Genomic DNA, 21,776 nt, shown 5'->3' with positions numbered 1-21,776 from the left:
AAATTACCCAGTTTTTGATTTTTGCAACATCACCAACTTCTTCTCCACAGCCATGGTGGTGGTGATCCACACAAAGACCACCAAAATTCAGTTTGTTTTGAGGCTCAAGTGAGAGGTTCACACTCTGAAAGAAGGATGGAGGCATCCTTGGCTGTTACACGCCCAGGGCTGGGTGAATTTTTGCCCCAAAGGAGCTGAACTAGGCTTCTTTGGTCGCCCCTGATAACCACATCATATTCCTACAGCAGAGACATTCTAATAGATTGTTGACAACATTTATTCACAGAGGTTGAGGAAATACAGAAAGAACTGTCTTCAGAGACACAGACCAAGTCCTGGAATACTGAAGAAGCCAGGAGGCAAGAACAGGGTGCACATAGACGTACCTATAGGAGAAGGTCACCATGACAGGGGTTGGAGTTGGGCTGGGATCATCTTCTTGACCGCCAAATGGCACTATGAGCAGCTACTTTCCCTTGCCAGGGGGTAAGCACTTCTCCTGGACTTTCTGTGGGCAAACCTCCACACGTTTTGTCTGAGATATCTCCTGGCATGTCTCCACACACTGAGGTGGGCTTTGGTCTTGACATAGAGGTAGGCATGGGTCTTGGCCTTGCTGTAAGAAGTTTTCTTGGTTTAACTCCTGGCACTGAGGAAGATGCACCTCTTGAGCTTGCACTGGGCACTTCTTTTGGCAAGGGTGCTGGCATGGGGGGAGGCACACCTCCTCAGCCTTTGCCTGGCAATGCCCTTGGGTCTTTTGAAGACTTGGAGAAGGCATGCATGGCTGTTTGCACTGCTGCTTATTAAAGGACATCCTAGGGTGATTTGCAGGACCTGAAACAAACACAAGCTTTGAAATTATTTGCATTAACAGTAACAGGCTGGGAATTGGCGGGATGAAGGATTGTTAGAGGGGAACAGGGAGCGAATGATTATTAACACTAAGAGCTCATTTCTCTGCTGATTTTTATTCCTTTCTCTTTTCTATCCCTACTTCAGCTCTCTCTGACACCCGTCTCCTAGGTGGGGATATTCTCAGAGATTTTGTCAATATCTATAGGCCCAAACTCCTAAACCCAATCCTTCCATGGATCTTTTCATTCTCTCCTATTTGACTAATCTTTTTGAAAATTAGATGCAGGAGACTAGGTAGAATACACAGAATGGTTTGAGAAGCCCAAGAAATGGCAAACCACTTCAAAAATCAGAATAAACTACAGCCCAGTAGAGGAAGAGAATAGTAGCTTCCCCGACACAGAGCAGAAAGGGAGAGAGAGGGCACAGACGTCCCCACTTACCTGATCTTCAACAACCCTCAACAAAGGATGTGGATGAGGGGGCTAGCCTGGTAGGGACTTTTATATAGTGCTTGGTCCAGCCTCCTGCAAGACAGACTGGCCACGTGGGCTGAGGTCTTAATTGTGGAGTCACCATAACAAGCTTCCTCTGAAATTGCCCATGGATTGAGTGACTGCTTGGGATGCCTGTTAATCAGCCTCCATTTTGACCTCTGGGTCCTCACCAGGCCTCAGCAGGGAGGGGCTTCTGTCATATCTCTCTTCTTTTTTTATTTATTTTTTATTTTTTTAATTTTTATTTTATTTTTATTGAGTATAATTGCCTTGCAATGGTATGTTAGTTTCAGCTTCACAACAAAATGAATCAGTTATATGTATACATATGTTCCCATATATCTTCCTGCTTGCGTCTCCCTCCCTCCCACCCTCCCTATCCCACCCCTCCAGGTGGTCACAAAGCACCGAGCTGATCTCCCTGTGCTATGTGGCTGCTTCCCACTAGCTATCTACCTTACGTTTGGTAGTGTATATATGTCCATACCTCTCTCTTGCTTTGTCACAGTTTACCCTTCCCCCTCCCCATATCCTCAAGTCCATTCTCTAGTAAGTCTGTGTCTTTATTCCTTTTTCACCCCTAGGTTCTTCCTGACATTTTTTTTCTTAAATTCCATATATATGTGTTAGCATACGGTATTTGTCTCTCTCTTTCTGACTTACTTCACTCTGTATGACAGACTCTAGGTATATCCAACTCATTACAAATAGCTCAATTTTGCTTCTTTTTATGGCTGAGTAATATTCCATTGTATATATGTGCCACATCTTCCTTATCCATTCATCCGATGATGGACACTTAGGTTGTTTCCATCTCCAGGCTATTGTAAATAGAGCTGCAATGAACATTTTGGTATATGACTCCTTTTTTTTTTTTTTTTTTTTTTATTATTAACATCTTTATTGGGGTATAATTACTTTACAATGGTGTGTTAGTTTCTGCTTTATAACAAAGTGAATCAGTTATACATATACATATGTTCCCATATCTCTTCCCTCTTGCGTCTCCCTCCCTCCCACCCTCCCTATCCCACCCCTCCAGGCTGTCACAGAGCACCGAGCCAATATCCCCGTGCCATGCGGCTGCTTCCCTCTAGCTATCTACCTTACTACGTTTGTTAGTGTATATATGTCCATGACTCTCTCTTGCCCCGTCACAGCTCACCCTTCCCCCTCCCCATAACCTCAAGTCCGTTCTCTAGGAGGTCTGCGTCTTTATTCCTGCCTTACCCCTAGGTTCTTCATGACATTTTTTTTTTTTCTTAAATTCCATATATATGTGTTAGCATACTGTATTTGTCTTTTTCGTTCTGACTTACTTCACTGTGTATGACAGACTCTAGGTCTATCCACCTCATTACAAATAGCTCAATTTCGTTTCTTTTTATGGCTGAGTAATATTCCATTGTATATATGTGCCACATCTTCTTTATCCATTCATCCGATGATGGGCACTTAGGTTGTTTCCATCTCCGGGCTATTGTAAATAGAGCTGCGATGAACATTTTGGTACATGACTCTTTTTGAATTTCGGTTTTCTCAGGGTATATGCCCAGTAGTGGGATTGCTGGGTCATATGGTAGTTCTATTTGTAGTTTTTTAAGGAACCTCCATACTGTTCTCCATAGTGGCTGAACCAATTCACATTCCCACCAGCAGTGCAAGAGTGTTCCCTTTTCTCCACACCCTCTCCAGCATTTATTGTTTCTAGATTTATTGATGATGGCCATTCTGACTGGTGTGAGATGATATCTCATTGTAGTTTTGATTTGCATTTCTCTAATGATTAATGATGTTGAGCATTCTTTCATGTGTTTGTTGGCAGTCTGTATATCTTCTTTGGAGAAATGTCTATTTAGGTCTTCTGCCCATTTTTGGATTGGGTTGTTTGTTTTTTTGTTGTTGAGCTGCATGAGCTGCTTGTAAATTTTGGAGATTAATCCTTTGTCAGTTGCTTCATTTGCAAATATTTTCTCCCATTCTGAGGATGCTTTTTTGGTCTTGTTTATGGTTTCCTTTTTTGCACAAAAGCTTTTAAGTTTCATTAAGTCCCATTTGTTTATTTTTGCTTTTATTTCCATTACTCTAGGAGGTGGGTCAAAAAGGACCTTGCTGTGATTTATGTTATAGAGTGTCCTGCCTATGCTTTCCTCTAAGAGTTTGATAGTTTCTGGCCTTACATTTAGGTCTTTAATCCATTTTGAGCTTATTTTTGTGTATGGTGTTAGGGAGTGATCTAATCTCATACTTTTACATGTAGTTGTCCAGTTTTCCCAGCACAACTTATTGAAGAGGCTGTCCTTTCTCCACTGTACAATCCTCCCTCCTTTATCAAAGACTAAGGTGACCATATGTGCGTGGGTTTATCTCTGGGCTTTCTATCCTGTTCCATTGATCTATATTTCTGTTTTTGTGCCAGTACCATACTGTCTTGATTACTGTAGCTTTGTAGTATAGTCTGAAGTCAGGAAGCCTGATTCCTCCAGCTCCATTTTTCGTTCTCAATATTGCTTTAGCTATTCGGGGTCTTTTGTGTTTCCATACAAATTGTGAAATTTTTTGTTCTAGTTCTGTGAAAAATGCCAGTGGTAGTGTGATAGGGATTGCATTGAATCTGTAGATTGCTTTGGGTAGTAGAGTCATTTTCACAATGTTGATTCTTCCAATCCAAGAACATGGTATATCTCTCCGTCTATTTGTATCATCTTTAATTTCTTTCATCAGTGTCTTATAATTTTCTGCATACAGGTCTTTTGTCTCCTTAGGTAGGTTTATTCCTAGATATTTTATTCTTTTTGTTGCAATGGTAAATGGGAGTGTTTTCTTGATTTCACTTTCAGATTTTTCATCCTTAGTGGAGAGGAATGCCAGAGATTTCTGTGCATTAATTTTGTATCTTGCTACTTTACCAAATTCACTGATTATCTCTAGTAGTTTTCTGGTAGCATCTTTAGGATTCTCTATGTATAGTGTCATGTCATCTGCAAATAGTGACAGCTTTACTTCTTCCTTTCCGATTGCGATTCCTTTTATTTCCTTTTCTTCTCTGATTGCTGTGGCTAAAACTTCCAAAACTATGTTGAATAAGAGTGGTGAGAGTGGGCAACCTTGTCTTGTTCCTGATCTTAGTGGAAATGCTTTCAGTTTTTCACCATTGAGGACGATGTTGGCTGTGGGTTTGTCATATATGGCGTTTATTATGTTGAGGAAAGTTCCCTCTATGCCTACTTTCTGCAGGGTTTTTATCATAAATGGGTGTTGAATTTTGTTGGAAGCTTTCTCTGCATCTATTGAGATGATCATATGGTTTTTCTCCTTCAATTTTTTAATAGGGTGTATCACGTTGATTGATTTGCATATATTGAAGAATTCTTGCATTCCTGGAATAAACCCCACTTGATCATGGTGTATGATCCCTTTAATGTGCTGTTGGATTCTGTTTGCTAGTATTTTGTTGAGGATTTTTGCATCTATGTTCATCAGTGATACTGGCCTGTAGTTTTCTTTCTTTGTGACATCCTTGTCTGGTTTTGGTATCAGGGTGATGGTGGCCTCGTAGAATGAGTTGGGGAGTGTTCCTCCCTCTGCTATATTTTGGAAGAGTTTGAGAAGGATAGGTGTTAGCTCTTCTCTAAATGTTTGATAGAATTCGCCTGTGAAGCCATTTGGTCCTGGGCTTTTGTTTGTTGGAAGATTTTTAATCACAGTTTCAATTTCAGTGCTTGCGATTGGTCTGTTCATATTTTCTATTTCTTCCTGATTCAGTCTTGGCAGGTTGTGCCTTTTTAAGAATTTGTCCATTTCTTCCAGGTTGTCCATTTTATTACCATAGAGTTGCTTGTTGTACTGTCTCATGATCTTTTGTATTTCTGCAGTGTCAGTTGTTCCTTCTCCTTTTTCATTTCTAATTCTATTGATTTCAGTCTTCTCCCTTTTTTTCTTGATGAGTCTGTCTAATGGTTTATCAATTTTGTTTATCCTTTCAAAGAACCAGCTTTTAGTTTTATTGATGTTTGCTATCATGTCCTTCATTTCTTTTTCATTTATATCTGATCTGATTTTTATGATTTCTTTCCTTCTGCTAACTTTGGGGTTTTTTGGTTCTTCTTTCTCTAATTGCTTTAGGTGCAAGGTTAGGTTGTTTATTCGAGATGTTTCCTGTTTTTTAAGGTAGGATTGTATTGCTATAGACTTCCCTCTTAGAACTGCTTTTCCTGCATCTCATAGATTTTGAGTCGTCGTGTCTCCATTGTCATTTGTTCCTAGGTATTTTTTGATTTCCCCTTTGATTTGTTCAGTGATCACTTCGTTATTAAGTAGTGTATTGTTTAGCCTTCATGGGTTTGTATTTTTTACAGATTTTTTCCTGTAATTGATATCTAGTCTCATAGCGTTGTGGTCGGAAAAGATACTTGATACAATTTCAATTTTCTTAAATTTTACCAAGGCTTGATTTGTGACCCAAGATATGATCTATCCTGGAGAATGTTCCATGAGCACTTGAGAAAAATGTGTATTCTGTTGTTTTTGGATGGAATGTCCTATAAATATCAATTAAGTCCATCTTGTTTAATGTATCATTTAAAGCTTGTGTTTCCTTATTTACTTTCATTTTGGGTGATCTGTCCATTGGTGAAAGTGGGTGTTAAAGGCCCCTAGTATGAATGTGTTACTATCGATTTCCCCTTTTATGGCTGTTAGTATTTGCCTTATGTATTGAGGTGCTCCTATGTTGGGTGCATAAATATTTACAATTGTTATATCTTCTTGTTGGATCGCTCCCTTGATCATTATGTAGTGTCCTTCTTTGTCTCTTCTAATAGTCTTTTTTTAAAGTCTATTTTGTCTGATATGAGAATTGCTACTCCAGCTTTCTTTTGGTTTCCATTTGCATGAAATACCTTTTTCCATCCCCTTACTTTCAGTCTGTATGTGTCCCTAGGTCTGAAGTGGGTCTCTTGTATGCAGCAAATATATGTGTCTTGTTTTTGTATCCATTCAGCCAATCTGTGTCTTTTGGTGGGAGCATTTAGTCCATTTACATTTAAGGTAATTATCGATATGTATGTTCCCATTCCCATTTTCTTAATTGTTTTCGGTTTGGTATTGTAGGTCTTTTCCTTCTCTTGTGTTTCTTGCCTAGAGAAGTTCCTTTAGCAGTTGTTGTAGAGCTGGTTTGGTGGTGCTGAACTCTCTCAGCTTTTGCTTGTCTGTAAAGGTTTTAATTTCTCCATCAAATCTGAATGAGATTCTTGCTGGGTAGAGTAATCTTGGTTGCAGGTTTTTCTCCTTCATCACTTTCAATATGTCCTGCCACTCCCTTCTGGCTTGCAGAGTTTCTGCTGAAAGATCAGCTGTTAACCTTATGGGGATTCCCGTGTGTGTTATTTGTTGTTTTCCCCTTGCTGCTTTTAATATGTTTTCTTTGTATTTAATTTTTGACAGTTTGATTAACATGTGTCTTGGCGTATTTCTCCTTGGATTTATCATGTATGGGACTCTCTGTGCTTCCTGGACTTGACTAACTATTTCCTTTCCCATATTAGGGAAGTTTTCAACTATAATCTCTTCAAATATTTTCTCAGTCCCTTTCTTTCCCTCTCCTTCTTCTGGAACCACTATAATCGAATGTTGGTGCATTTAATGTTGTCCCAGAGGTCTCTGAGACTGTGCTCATTTCTTTTCATTCTTTTTTCTGCTCTGCATTAGTTATTTCCACTATTTATCTTCCAGGTCACTTATCCGTTCTTCTGCCTCAGTTATTCTGCTATTGATCCCATCTAGAGTACTTTTCATTTCATTTATTGTGTTGTTCATCATTGTTTGTTTCACCTTTAGTTCTTTTACGTCCTTGTTAAATGTTTCTTGCATTTTGTCTATTCTATTTCCAAGATTTTGGATCATCTTTACTATCATTATTCTGAATTCTTTTTCAGGTAGACTGCCTATTTCCTCTTCATTTGTTAGGTCTGGTGGGTTTTTATCTTGCTCCTTCATCTGCTGTGTGTTTTTCTGTCTTCTCATTTTGCTTATCTTACTGTGTTTGGGGTCTCCTTTTTGCAGGCTGAAAGTTCGTAGTTCCTGTTGTTTTTGGTGTCTGTCCCCAGTGGCTAAGGTTGGTTCAGTGGGTTGTGTAGGCTTCCTGGTGGAGGGGACTAGTGCCTGTGTTCTGGTGGATGAGGCTGGATCTTGTCTTTCTGGTGGGCAGGTCCACGTCTGGTGGTGTGTTTTGGGGTGTCTATAGACCTATTATGATTTTGGGCAGCCTTTCTGCTAGTGGGTGGGGTTGTGTTCCTGTCTTGCTAGTTGTTTGGCATAGGATGTCCAGCACTGTAGCTTGCTGGTCGTTGAGTGAAGCTGGGTGCTGGCGTTGAGATGGAGATCTCTGGGAGATGTTCACTGTTTGATATTATGTGCAGTTGGGAGGCCTCTTGTGGACCAGTGTCCTGGAGTTGGCTCTCCCACCTCAGAGGCACAGCACTAACTCCTGGCTGCAGCACCAAGAGCCTTTCAACCCCATGGCTCAGAAGAAAAGGGAGAAAAAGTAGAAAGAAAGAATTAGTAGAAGTAGAAAGAAAGAAAGGAAGGAGGGAGGGAGGGAGGGAGCAAGGAAGGAAGGAGGGAAGGAAAGAAAAAAAGAAAGAAGACAAAGTAAAATAAAATAAAGTTAGATAAAATATAATGAAGTTATTAAAATAAAAAAATAATTATTAAGAGGAAAAAAACCCCCCAAAATGGATGGATAGAACCCGGAACAAATGGTGGAAGCAAAGCTATACAGACAAAACCACACACAGAAGCATACACATACACACTCAGAAAAAGAGGAAAAGAGGAAAAAATCATAAATCTTGCTCTCAAAGTCCACCTCCTCAATTTGGGATGATTCGTTGTCTAAAGGAGGGAAGGAAGGAAAGAAAGAACGAAGATAAAGTAAAATAAAATACGGTTATTAAAATAAAAAGTAATTATTAAGAAAAAAAGCCAGGACGGATAGAACCCTCAGACAAATGGTGGAAGCAAAGCTATACAGACAAAATCTCACACAGAAGCATACACATACACACAAAAAAAAGGAAAAGGGGAAAGAATAATAAATCTTCCTCTCAAAGTCCACGTCCTCAAGTTGGGGTGACTCTTTGTCTATTCATGTATTCCACAGATGCAGGTACGTCAAGTTGATTGTGCAGCTTTAATCCGCTGCTTCTGTGGCTGCTGGGAGAGATTTCCCTTTCTCTTCTTTGTTCGCACAGCTCCCGGGGCTCAGCTTTGGATTTGGCCCTGCCTCTGTGTGTAGGTTCCGGAGGGCGTCTGTTCTTTGCTCAGATCGGACGGGGTTAAAGGAGCCGCTGATTCGGGGGCTCTGGCTCCCTCAGGCCGGGGGTAGGGAGCGTCATGGAGTGCAGGGCGAGCCTGCGGCGGCAGAGGCCGGAGTGACGTTGCGCCAGCCTGATGCGCGCTGTGCGTTCTCCCAGGGGAGTTGTCCCTGGATCCCGGGACGCTGGCAGTGGCGGGCTGCACAGGCTCCCCGGAAGGGGGGTGTGGATAGTGACCTGTGTTCGCACACAGGCTTCTTGGTGGTGGCAGCAGCGGCCTTAGCGTCTCATGTCTGTCTCTGGGGTCCGCACCTTTAGCCGCGGCTCATGCCTGTCTCTGGAGCTCCTTTAAGCAGCGTTCTTAATCCCCTCTCCTCGCGCACCAGGAAATAAAGAGGGAAGAAAAAGTCTCTTGCCTCTTCGGAAGGTCCAGACTTTTCCCCGCACTCCCTCCCGGCTAGCCGCGGTGCACTAACGCCCTGCAGGCTGTGTTCACGCCGCCAACACCAGTCCTCTCCCGGCGCTCCGATTGAAGCCCGAGCCTCAGCTCCCAGCCCCACCTGCCCTGGCGGGTGAGCAGAAAAGCCTCTTGGCTGGTGAGTGCCAGTCGGCCCTGATCCTCTGTGCTAGAATCTCTCTGCTTTGCCCTCCGCACCCCTGTTGCTGTGCTCTCCTCCGCGGCTCTGAAGCTCCCTGCTCCGCCACCCGCAGTCTCTGCCCGCGAAGGGGCTTCCTAGTGTGTGGACACTTTTCCTCCTTCACAGCTCCCTCCCGCTGGTGCAGGACCCGTCCCTATCCTTTTGCCTCTGTTTATTCTTTTTTCTTTTGCCCTACCCAGGTGCGTGGTGGGTCTCTTGCCTTTTGGGAGGTCTGAGGTCTTCTGCCAGCGTTCATTGGGTGTTCTGTAGGAGTTGTTCCATGTGTAGATGTATTTCTGGTGTATCTGTGGGGAGGAAGGTGATCTCTTACTCTTCCGCCATCTTCCCAGAAGTCTCTAGTTATCACTCCATATCTCTCTTCTTAAAGGCAGCCACAAAAGAACATTCATAAAACGTTATTTCTGTCTCAAAACTAGGACTGGGTTCCTTGTCTACCCAAACTGGCTCAGGATGTGGTGAGAGATAAGGTCCACCTTGCTCATCTTGTCTTCACCCATGGGGAGAATTTATGCCTAAAGCTTGGGGTCTGTCTGGGTCAAGGGCTCATATGGCCATTTTCAGGCATTTCCACTGGATGCTTCTTCAAAATCTCACTCATAGGACCCAAGCAAACAAAAGACCTATAGCATCCTGGAGAGAGAGTGATTTTCCTGAATGGAGGTCTTGAGAGAAATTGGAGTCATTTGTTACTCTTGGGTTGTAAAGTAGTCTGGAGGGGAAGAGAAAGGAGGGAGAAGGCAGATAATCTTCACCTTCTCAACCTTGATTTATGACACTTCTAAGTGACCAAAAAAACAGGACGGAACAAGGTTAACCTGTCTCCTTGCCTTCTGGAAAAACCTTATTTAGAACTCAGGTCAATAAAAACCAGGAGAAGATGGACAACCCGGAAGAAATGGACAAATTCTTAGAAATGCACAACCTGCCGAGACTGAATCAGGAAGAAATAGAAAATATGAACAGACAAATCACAAGCACTGAAATTGAAACTGTGATTAAAAATCTTCCAACAAACAAAAGCCCAGGACCGGATGGCTTCACAGGTGAATTCTATCAAACATTTAGAGAAGAGCTAACATCTTTCCTTCTCAAACTCTTCCAAAATATAGCAGAGGGAGGAACACCCCCAAACTCATTCTATGAGGCCACCATCACCCTGATACCAAAACCAGACAAGGATGTCACAAAGAAAGAAAACTACAGGCCAATATCACTGATGAACATAGATGCAAAAATCCTCAACAAAATACTAGCAAACAGAATCCAACAGCACATTAAACGGATCATACACCATGTGGGGTTTATTCCAGGAATGCAAGGATTCTTCAATATACGCAAATCAATCAACGTGATACACCATATTAACAAATTGAAAGAGAAAAAATATATGATCATCTCAATAGATGCAGAGAAAGCTTTCAACAAAATTCAACACCCATTTATGATTAAAACCCTGCAGAAAGTAGGCACAGAGGGAACTTTCCTCAACATAATAAAGGCCATATATGACAAACCCACAGCCAACATCATCCTCAATGGTGAAATACTGAAATCATTTCCACTAAGATCAGGAACAAGACAAGGTTGCCCACTCTCACCACTCTTATTCAACATAGTTTTGGAAGTTTTAGCCACAGCAATCAGAGAAGAAAAGGAAATAAAAGGAATCCAAATTGGAAAAGAAGAAATAAAGCTTTCACTGTTGGCAAATGACATGATATTATACATAGAGAATCCTAAAGATGCTACCAGAAAACTACTAGAGCTAATCAATGAATTTGGTAAAGTAGCAGGATACAAAATTAATGCACAGACATCTCTGGCATTCCTATACACTAATGATAAAAAATCTGAAAGTGAAATCAAGAAAACACTCCCATTTACCATTGCAACAAAAAGAATAAAATATCTAGGAATAAACCTACCTAAGGAGACAAAAGACCTGTATGCAGAAATTATAAGACACAGATGAAAGAAATTAAAGACAATAAAAATGGAGAGAAATACCATGTTCTTGGATTGGAAGAATCAACACTGTGAAAATGATTCTACTACCCAAAGCAATCTACAGATTCAATGTAATCTCTATCAAACTACCACTGGCATTTTTCACAGAACTAGAACAAAAATTTTCACAATTTGTATGGAAACACAAAAGACCCCGAATAGCCAAAGCAATCTTGAGAACAAAAAATGGAGCTGGAGGAATCAGGCTCCCTGACTTCAGACTATACTACAAAGCTACAGTAATCAAGACAGTATGGTACTGGCACAAAAACAGAAATATAGATCAATGGAACAGGATAGAAAGCCCAGAGATAAACCCACGCACATATGGTCACCTTATCTTTGATAAAGGAGGCAGGAATATACAGTGGAGAAAGGACAGCCTCTTCAATAAGTGGTGCTGGGAAAACTGGACAGCTACATGTAAAAGTTTGACATTAGATCACTCCCTAACACCATACACAAAAATAAGCTCAAAATGGATTAAAGACCTAAATGTAAGGCCAGAAGCTATCAAATTCTTAGAGGAAAACATAGGCAGAACACTCTATGACATAAATCACAACAAGATCCTTTTTGACCCACCTCCTAGAGAAATGGAAATAAAAACAAAAATAAACAAATGGGACCTAATGAAACTTCAAAGCTTTTGCACAGCAAAGGAAACCATAAACAAGACCAAAAGACAACGCTCAGAATGGGAGAAAATATTTGCAAATGAAGCAACTGACAAAGGATTAATCTCCTAAATTTATAAGCAGCTCATGCAGCTCAGTAACAAAAAACCAAACAACCCAATCCAAAAATGGGCAGAAGACCTAAATAGACATTTCTCCAAAGAAGATATACAGACTACCAATAAACACATGAAAGAATGCTCAACATCATTAATCATTAGAGAAATGCAAATCAAAAGTACAATGAGATATCTCACACCAGTCAGAATGGCCATCATCAAAAAAATCTAGAAACAATAAATGCTGGATAGGGTGTGGAGAAAAGGGAACCCTCTTGCACTGCTGATGGGAATGTAAATTGATACAATCACTGTGGAGAACAGTATGGAGGTTCCTTAAAAAACTACAAATAGAGCTACCATATAACCCAGCAATCCCACTACTGGGCATATACCCTGAGAAAACCATAATTCAAAAGGAGTCATGTACCAAAATGTTCATTGCAGCTCTATTTACAATAGCCTGGAGATGGAAACAACCTAAGTGTCCATCATCAGATGAATGGATAAAGAAGATGTGGCACATATATACAGTGGAATATTACTCAGCCATAAAAAGAAACGAAATTGAGTTATTTGTAATAAGGTGGATATACCTAGAGTCTGTCATACAGCGTGAAGTAAGTCAGAAAGAGAGAGACAAATACCGTATGCTAACACATATATGGAATTTAAGAAAAAAAATGTCATGAAGAACCTAGGGGTAAGACAGGAATAAAGACACAGACCTACTAGAGAATGGACTTGAGGATATGGGGTGGGGGAAGGGTAAGCTGTGACAAAGCTGTGACAAATGGACATATATACACTACCAAACGTAAGGTAGATAGCTAGTGGGAAGCAGCCGCATAGCACAGGGAGATCAGCTCGGTGCTTTGTGACCTCCTGGAGGGGTGGGATAGGGAGTGTGGGAGGGAGGGAGACGCAAGAGGGAAGAGATATGGGAACATATGTATATGTGTATAACTGATTCACTTTGTTATAAAGCAGAAACTAACACACCATTGTAAAGCAATAATACTCCAATAAAGATGTAAAAAAAAAAAAAAAAAGCCAGGAGGGTGAAAGGAAAAATTTCAAAGCAAACACATCCAGTTTGGGTTGTCACTTCAAACTTGTTTGTCCTCCCTTTCCAGGCCTGTAGAAATCTTAAGCATTTTTCAAGGCTCCATTAAAATCTGTTATCTTCCAAGGAGGCTTTCCTGATTACTCTAAACTAGAAACACATTTGTCTCTTTCTGAACTCCCATAGAATCTATTGTTTGTGCTATTTATATGATATTTACTATCATTATTGAGAATACCAGTTATTTATGTACAAGATGTTATTACTGTACTGGGTTGTCGGTTCCTAGATGGTAGGGTCTGTGCCATAGATAGAGTAAGTGGAAGATAAATGATTATTGATGGAGTAAATTCATTAAGTAAAGAATGAAGAATGTGAATGTGGGTGACAACGGAGTGTAGAGGAAATTTCATGTAATGGAAAAATGGGAAAACATTCATTATAAAAGAAGCCCCTAGATCATAACGTGGTGAATTGTGCTTGTTAGCTAAAGTTGAACAAATTCCAGGGACTTTAAAGCTTGAATAGGTAGGTTTAGGTCATTTCCTAAAAGAGGTATTTGGCTAAAATCAGGAAATCCTTCAAAGATTTATATAGTTTTTGGATGCTTGCTCCTGAAAATGTTTTCAAAAGGTGAGCTGTGGGAGACCAGGTGATATTTTTTCCTTTAGGACTGGTGCATGGAGGATTGATGTAGCGCCAGCGTGGTCCCCCTCAGTGTCCTGGTGAGAGATAAATGCCTGGATGGGGAGGGATCAGAGGCTGGCCAGGGGAGTGGTGCTGATGTTCCTGGGAGGGACGTGACCTTCGGGAGGCTGTGGTGGGAGTGAGGATATGTGGGATGAGGAGAGGGATTTGGAAGATCCATGAGAGTAACTGAAGAGATAGGTCATTTGGGGAATCTGGGAACTGGATGATCAGGTGTTGAATGGGGACTCTCCTGCTCCTTTTCCTTCTCCTCTTTTATCATCTCTTGCTTCCATTTCTCCTTTCCCTCTTCATGGCCTTAATCTTTTGTGTGGAATGATAAGAGTCAAAGCAACCACCCCCTCCCCAAAGTCCTAGGAGGCAAAGAATTCTCTGTCATTGAGTTTATTCATTCATTCTTTCAGTCATTCTTGGTCCTGCTTTCAAGGGGCTCACAGTCTCATGGGAAATATGGGTGGAGGTAAGTCCCCACATTCCAGAAGAAGGCCCCTTCATTAGCCTTGAGTGGAAGGTCCTGGAAGGCTCTGGGGGAACAGATGTCTGTGCTGTGTTTTACTGGACAGTAGGAATTACTGCCCAGGAGGGTGGACAGGGAACTTCCAGGAAGCCTGGAGGAAGGAATCCTTGTTAGGAGCCTGTTGAGATGAGAATAGAGGCTGAGGCTGACTCAGAAAAGGGGTGGGTGAGAGATTAGGGGAGGAGACTTGCTTGGTTGAGATCTCCAAGTTTTCTGCAGCAGGATGCCTGAGAAGACCTTGCTCATGCCACATGGATTTCTATGTTTTTGGCTGAGCCCAAGGAAAAGGAGACCAAATAGAAGTGCAGAACAATGGAGAAACCAGGTCACGGTCTCGTGGAGGGTGGTGAAGGCAGTTAAGAAAAACCCAGAGTTCCACTCCTCTCAAAGGACTTTCTGCCTGACACTGCTGATTACACTGAAGTGGGTCCAGTGCGATCACAAGGGTCTTTCAATGTGAAGAGGCAGAAGGGTCAGTGTCAGAGTGATGTGATGTGTGAGAAAGACTTGGCCATTGCATGTTTTGAATATGGAAGGAGACCACAGGCCAGAAATGTGGACAACATCTAGAGGCTGGAAAAGGCAAGGAAACAGATCCTCCCCTAGAGCCTCCAGAAAGAAATGTAGCCCTGCTAGCATTTTGATTTTGGCCCAGAGAGAACTGTGTTAGACTTATGACTTCCAGACTGGATGATAATGAATTTCTGATGTTAAAAAAATTTTTTTATTGGGGTATAGCTGTTTTACAATGTTGGGTTAATTTTACTGTACAGCGAAGTGAAGTAGAGTTCCCTGTGCTATACAGCAGGTTCTCATTAGCTATCTATTTTATACATATTAGTGTATATATGTCAATCCCAATCTCCCAATTCATCCCCCCCCCCCACCAATTTCTGATATTTTAACCCACTAATGTTGTGGTAACTTGTTACAGCAGCAACGGAAAATTAATATGCCTTCCCAATGTCTGAATTTCTTGGGGACTCTGGAGGAGGGAGGTCTCAAATGAAGAATTAAGCTCCCAGGTTAATCCTCCTTTATTTAAGTGTATCAGCCAAAGAGTAGCTTTCGGTAATGCATGGAGAAAGAATGGACTCAGGATCCCACTGACCTAGGGTTGACTCTGTTACATAGGTATGTGTAATATTGGATAAGCTGTTTAGTCTCTCAGAGCCTCAATTTCCTCTTGTGGAAAAGGGACAACACTATTTCACAGACTTCTTGTGAGGAATAAGTTAGAAAACATATGCACCAACACTTAGGGCCATCAAGCTACTTACAGAATGTTAGTGCAATCTGAATCTGTTCAGGGCTCATCTCCTTCATGAAGCCTTCCTGATTCTCCTCAGTTCTCCTTGTTCTATTTCCTTTCCTCTGTCCCCCCAGCACTCAGCCTCTGACTTGTACTTTTCTATGCATTGTGATGCAGTAGACAGAGTACTGCACAGAGACCCAAGAGACCTGGCTCTGTCCCTAACAAGATGTGTGACTTCAGGCAAGTCCCTGACCCTCTTTGGCCTCACATTCATCATCTTTAAAATGGGAAAGTTAGACTAGGAATCAGTTGAGTCCATTCCAGCTCTGACATTTGGTGATACTATACATGTGATCATGAATAATTAGCCTGGTATCTACATGACTTTGAAGTGTGTGCACACATATGTGTGTTGTGGGCTCTTCTTCCTTGATTAGGTTATAATCCACCCACAGGAAGACCCAGTTTTCCACCTTCTGCATGTGGCAGTGACCTAGCCAGGTGGCTGAGTGACCTAAGGTGACCCGTCTTTTCCTTGGTGCAGAGATGGAGTATTTGGGGTCTGAGCCCTCAAAAATCAACGAGTATCTGGGCCTGGGCTGGGACAGCTTTGGGGAGATTATTCCACCCCACATCTTAAGATAAGGTGACGCAATAATTTCTCTAACCATCCCCAGCCCTCCAGAGAGATTTGGGACAATCTGATTGAATACCACCTGAGATTTAAGATTTTAGATTTCTACAGCTGTCGTTATTGGGAGCCAGGGTGTAATTACACAGGGTCAGCAGAAGAGAGTCAGGTGTGTGCAGGACATTGCTTTGTCCCCCCCATTCCCATCAAATAACTATCTCCAGGGCTTCCCTGTTGGCGCAGGGGTTGAGAGTCCGCCTGCCAATGCAGGGGACACGGGTTCGTGCCCCGGTCCGGGAAGATCCCACATGCCGCGGAGCGGCTGGGCCTGTGAGCCATGGCCGCTGAGCCTGCACGTCCGGAGCCTGTGCTCTGCAACGGGAGAGGCCACAACAGTGAGAGGCTCGCGTACCGCAAAAAACAAAAAAACAAAACCCCCCCCAAAAAACCTATCTCCTTTGTTCAGATCATAAAAGTTCCCAGACAGACTCCTCTGATTCACTCGGCTGGCCCAGTCAGCATATTACAGGACAATGGCTCTGATAAAGCTGAATGGTGAAGAATGTGGCCCGTCTCGTTTCCTGGGGAGTAGGTACCTCTGGAGAGCTTTTGGAGCTTGTGGGTTCCTGGGGCAGAGCCCACGTCTCCTTTTACTTCCTTTCCTCCAGTGTCACCCACGCAGAGAGTTTGAATCAGAGGTTGTGGGAATGGCTCTGAATCATAGGCCACAGGCCCAGAGGGGACATGAGAGGCCGCTGGACTCCACCTGCTTGTTTTAGCCCAGCATGTGCTTTAAACAGGAGGTGTGGAATCATTTATTGACTGCATTTTTTAAGATAAGGAAACAGGGGCAAGAGTGCTAAGGGTCTTCATCAAGGTCACATGGTGACCTCGTGTCTGAACTAGAGGCTGGTCCATGTAAAAACATTTAGGAAAATACTGTATTCGGGATTCTTTATAAACTTCAAGGAGGCAACAAAGATACAGGGTCAGCAGTTCTTAATATTTTTGGGGTGATGAGGAAATATTGATAGGTACATGTCTTCACCTTCAGGCGGTTCACGGCCCCCAGGTTAAAGACCACTGACACAGAAAATGGGGAGAAACGATGTTCCTAAATTGTTTGGGCTTGATGTTGGTCTTCAATCCTTTTACCTTTTGAGTCTGGGTCCTGGGTCATCTTGGCCTAAATTTGGGTTAGAAATCCTGAACTCTTCTAACAACCAACTCCCTGTGCCATTGTTGCGTAAATGTTAAGTTGTTTCCCTCTCTGGAGCTTCATTTCCTCACCTGCGCACTGAGAGCCTATTAAATGCCACACCCCAAAGTCAACTTCTGGCTCCTACCATAATTCGTGGTCTCCTGGGGCCTAGCTGGAGAAACGGCCTTCAAAATCTTGCCTTCGAAGATATTTGTCTTCCTTCTCTATAACTCTCCCTTTCTCCCTCTGACCCACTGCCTCACACAGCAGATGGCAAGAAGCTCTTGTCACAGTAGGTGATGGGTGATGACTCCAGGTGCTGGCCTAGGTTCTTGAGTGCTCTTGCATCCTGGCTTTCTAAGTTCAATTTCCCCTGTGGGGGGCTTTACATATGTAATTTCACTTAGTTACTGCTCTCCAAACTTTGGAAGGACATTTTTTCTCATTCTTCATGTGAAGAAACTGTGACCCCTTCTTCCCCTGAGGTGAAACATCTTGTCTGGTCTACACAGCTGGGAGTGTAAAGCTCATTTTGAATCCATGTCTGTGGGATGATAAGCCTTTTCCTTTTACCATTTTGCCTTCCCAGGTGAGGCCAGGGGTAGGGCTGGCAGGGTCTGCATCTTGTGCCTGAGGGAAAGTGACCAAGACCAGGTGCCTTTCTCTCAGTCCCAGGCCACCCACATTCAGCCTCTTCCCCACTCCCCACCTCTGGATTCTGGGAATGACTCCATTGAGTGAGAGTAAGGAGCACAGCGGACAGGGCCTCAGCCCAGAGCAATCCCCTCCTCTTTGGAAAGGTGCCTCCAAAGCCACTGAGGACTCACTCATTTATTATTATTGAATGTCTGATGTGTGTGCTAGGCCATCTCTGTTCTCAAAAAGCTCGCAGTCCAGTGTAAATGGATAACATGATCATGGCGTGGTAAGTATCACAGGAGAGAAAGGCTCTAAGACCACAGAAAGGGGCCTTTAACCAGCCTGCGGGTGGAAGGTGGGGGCAGCTTCTTGGAGCAGGTGACCCCTGAGTTGGCCTCAGAGACGACAACTTGTCGAAGTGGATCTGTCAGAGGAGGATTCAGGGGAAGAAGGAAGGATGATGGAGGAGAAACAAGTGTAAGGTCATGAAGGCCAGCAGCTCTCTGCTGTGGGCTAGGAAATATGCACAATTACCTGTTGCTGGGCTTCAAAGTTCTAGAAGGAGGTAGAGGATTGGTGAGATAAACCTAGAGGAGAGGCGGGGCCAGATCCTGAGGAATTTTACATGACAGGTTAAGTCATTCTAGATGTTCCTTAGACAGAGGAGCCTTTAAGGGTTTTAGGCAAGAGAGTGACATGCTTAGATTTGAGTTTGGGCAAGACTTCCTTGCTGGCTTCTGCTGGAGGAAGGGCTAGAGGAAGGGGAGCTTGAGGCTTCAGAAGCCAGTGAGGAGGTTCTGAGTGGTAAGGTGAGAGAGGATGAGAGCATGTCTGGTGGAAAAACCCATGAAGCCTCAGTCTGAGCAGAATTTTCTCTGAGCTTGGGAGAGAACATGGAGCTCTCGAGGTGAGACATGTGAGGTTTGCTGCAGCTGGAAGATGGGTTCAGCTGAAAATACCCCAGTATGTATTTTACCATCAGTTTGTATCTTAGAATCCCTGTGTTTGGCAAATGACTTTCTCTATTTACTGATCTGTTTGCTGAGCATCAACAGCTGTAAAGTAGAAGCAGTTATGACTTGTCATCATCAATAAAGCCTCCCAGGATGAGCCTGTGCTCCTGCCCCTGGCTGGAATATTTGGTCATGTGAAAGCAGGATCGGAAAATAGCACAGTTTTGGTAACTGGTTACTTCCTGCCATCTCCCCAGTTCCATCTATGTGGTGGTGGGGGATTTGTGAGCATGATCTCTAAGTTTCCTTCCAGTTTGAGAGCTTCAAAGCTACACATCCCTGTGTTCTGTGCCCACCCTTTCATAACACTGGCTCACCTTACCAGTCACCCCCAGCTGGCTTTGTTGGGGAGGACTTAGAAGTGTTTTGAAGGCTGGCTGTATGCTCCCTGGTTCTTGGGAATGTGTGATGCAAGAGTCCCCTCTTGCCGCCATCCTAATGGACCCTGAGAACTGCTTTCCCATAAAAGTGGAAGGCTTGGTCCTGGCCCCTCACATTATCTGTGAGCCATCAGCCTGGCACTGCACAGAGTCTCATGGTGCCACCCTTCAGGTGTTACTCCCAAGCACCAGCAGCAGTCAACTACCCCAGAAGGAGGTGGGTGACCGCCGCTGGGGCTTGAGAGTAATTATGGCATTCTGCAGGGAGCTGGCACACTCATCACATTCTAGCTGTCTTCCCGCACATTGCATTTGATCCAGTTTTTTTTTTTGCTGGGAAAGTAGCCATTAAGAGATGTCTATCTTTGGTTTCATTTACATAGGAGAAAAGAGAACTAAATTGGCAAATGGATGGTTTCTTCTTCTCAGAACTGCCCTCCACCCAGTCTGTGCCGAGTCCTCGGAGCCCCCTGGGAGAGCACCAGCCCCTGACCAACACCGCGATGGAGCTGCTTGGCTGTGGGACTGTGATCCTATCCCTTGGAGGCAGGCACCCAAGTAGGAGTGCCTTCTTTTATACATGCACGTGCTCAGGTGGAGGAAGACATTCTTCCTTCTTTTCTGTTTTTTTGTTCATTGAGCAAATGAAAGGACTTAGAGGGTCTCGGAAGTATTCATGATTATATCATTTTTTCCCCATTACAAAAGAAATAAAAGACTACTAGTAAAAATTTGGAAAATAAAAATACTTCACTGGTTACCCATACTCCATTGTCCTAAAATGACTAGAATGTTGAAAAATTTCCTTTATTATTATTATTCACAGAAAGTTTTGGTTAAACATAGTTGTCTATGCCATACATTCAATTGGGACGAGGAGGCACCTCTCTGCAGGACCTTGTAGTGTGCTCCATTTCTTTCCAGGAGACCCTGAGACCCCAAGGCTCACATGTCAGAGAAAGCAACTAGTAGTTTTCACATCTGAAAAATTAGGGAGTTGCACCCTAAAAGGCCTTGTCTAGCTCTTGTGCCCTAAAAGTTCTTCTGCAACCAGGATATTGTATGACCTTGGTTTGGTGGGGGTCCCAGGTGTCTTTTCCTGGGCACAGTTTGAACTATCTGTAGTTATTGTACCTTCTGCTGTCCTGAACAATTTTTCCAGACTCAGAAGGATGGAAAGCTGTTTATGGGCCATGATTCCAAAGGGAGTATCTCAGATATGCCTTCTTTCTTATTTTTTAACATCTTTATTGGAGTATAATTGCTTTAAAATGGTGTGTTAGTTTCTGCTGTAAAACAAAGTGAATCAGCTATACGTATACAAAAATCCCCATATCCCCTCCCTATTGTGTCTCCCTCCCACTCTCCCAATCCCACCCCTCTAGGTGGTCACAAAGCACTGTGCTGATTTCCCTGTGTGATGCAGCTGCTTCCCACTAGCTATTTTACATTTGGTAGTGTATATGTCCATGCCACGCTCTCACTTCGTCTGAGCTTACCCTTTGCCCTCCCTGTGGCCTCAAGCCCATTCTCTACGTCTGTGTCTTTATTCCTGTCCTGCCGCTAGGGTCTTCAGAAGCATTTTTATTCTTAGATTCCATATACACGCATTAGCTTACAGTATTTGTTTTTCTCTTTCTGACTTACTTCACTCTGTATGACAGTCTCTACCTAAATCCACCTCACTATATATGTGCCACATCTCCTTTATCCATTCATCTATGGATGGACACTTAGGTTGCTTCCATGTCCTGGCTATTGTAAATAGAGCTACAGTGAACATTGTGGTACATGACTCTTTTGGAATTATGGTTTTCTCTGGGTATATGTCCAGTAGTGGGATTCCTGGGTCGTATGGTATTTCCTTTTTTTTTTAATTTTATTATTATTTTTATTTAACATCTTTATTGGGGTATAATTGCTTTACAATGGTGTGTTAGTTTCTGCTTTATAACAAAGTGAATCAGTCACACATAAACACATGTTCCCATATGTCTTCCCTCCTGCATCTCCCTCCCTCCCACCCTCCCCATCCCACCTCTCCAGGCTGTCACAAAGCACTGAGCCAATATCTCTGTGCCATGCGGCTGCTTCCCACTAGCTATCTACCTTACTACATTTGTTAGTGTGTATATGCCCATGACTCTCTCTCACCCTGTCACAGCTCACCCTTCCCCCTCCCCGTAACCTCAAGTCCGTTCTATAGGAGGTCTGCATCTTTATTCCTGCTTTACCCCTAAGTTCTTCATGACATTTTTTTTTCTTAAATTCCATATATATGTGTTAGCATACG

The 21,776-nt window shown here is 42.9% G+C and overlaps 1 protein-coding gene across 1 annotated transcript; it reads right to left on the bottom strand.

The window, feature by feature from the left end:
* Positions 1-466: 466 nt before the first annotated feature.
* PRR9 (proline rich 9) lies at positions 467-817 on the bottom strand (the record flags this gene model as incomplete). The annotated part of the gene is made up of 1 exon (XM_079927984.1): positions 467-817. The coding sequence occupies one exon, from the start codon at positions 815-817 to the stop codon at positions 467-469; it is 351 nt and encodes a 116-aa protein (XP_079784110.1).
* Between the last annotated feature and the right edge of the window lie 20,959 nt (positions 818-21,776).

This window comes from Stenella coeruleoalba, assembly GCF_951394435.1.
Source record: "Stenella coeruleoalba genome assembly, chromosome: 1".
Taxonomy (NCBI): Eukaryota; Metazoa; Chordata; class Mammalia; order Artiodactyla; family Delphinidae; genus Stenella; species Stenella coeruleoalba.
The sequence above is the reverse complement of the archived record's forward strand: the minus strand, read 5'-3'. Positions and strand labels throughout refer to the sequence as shown.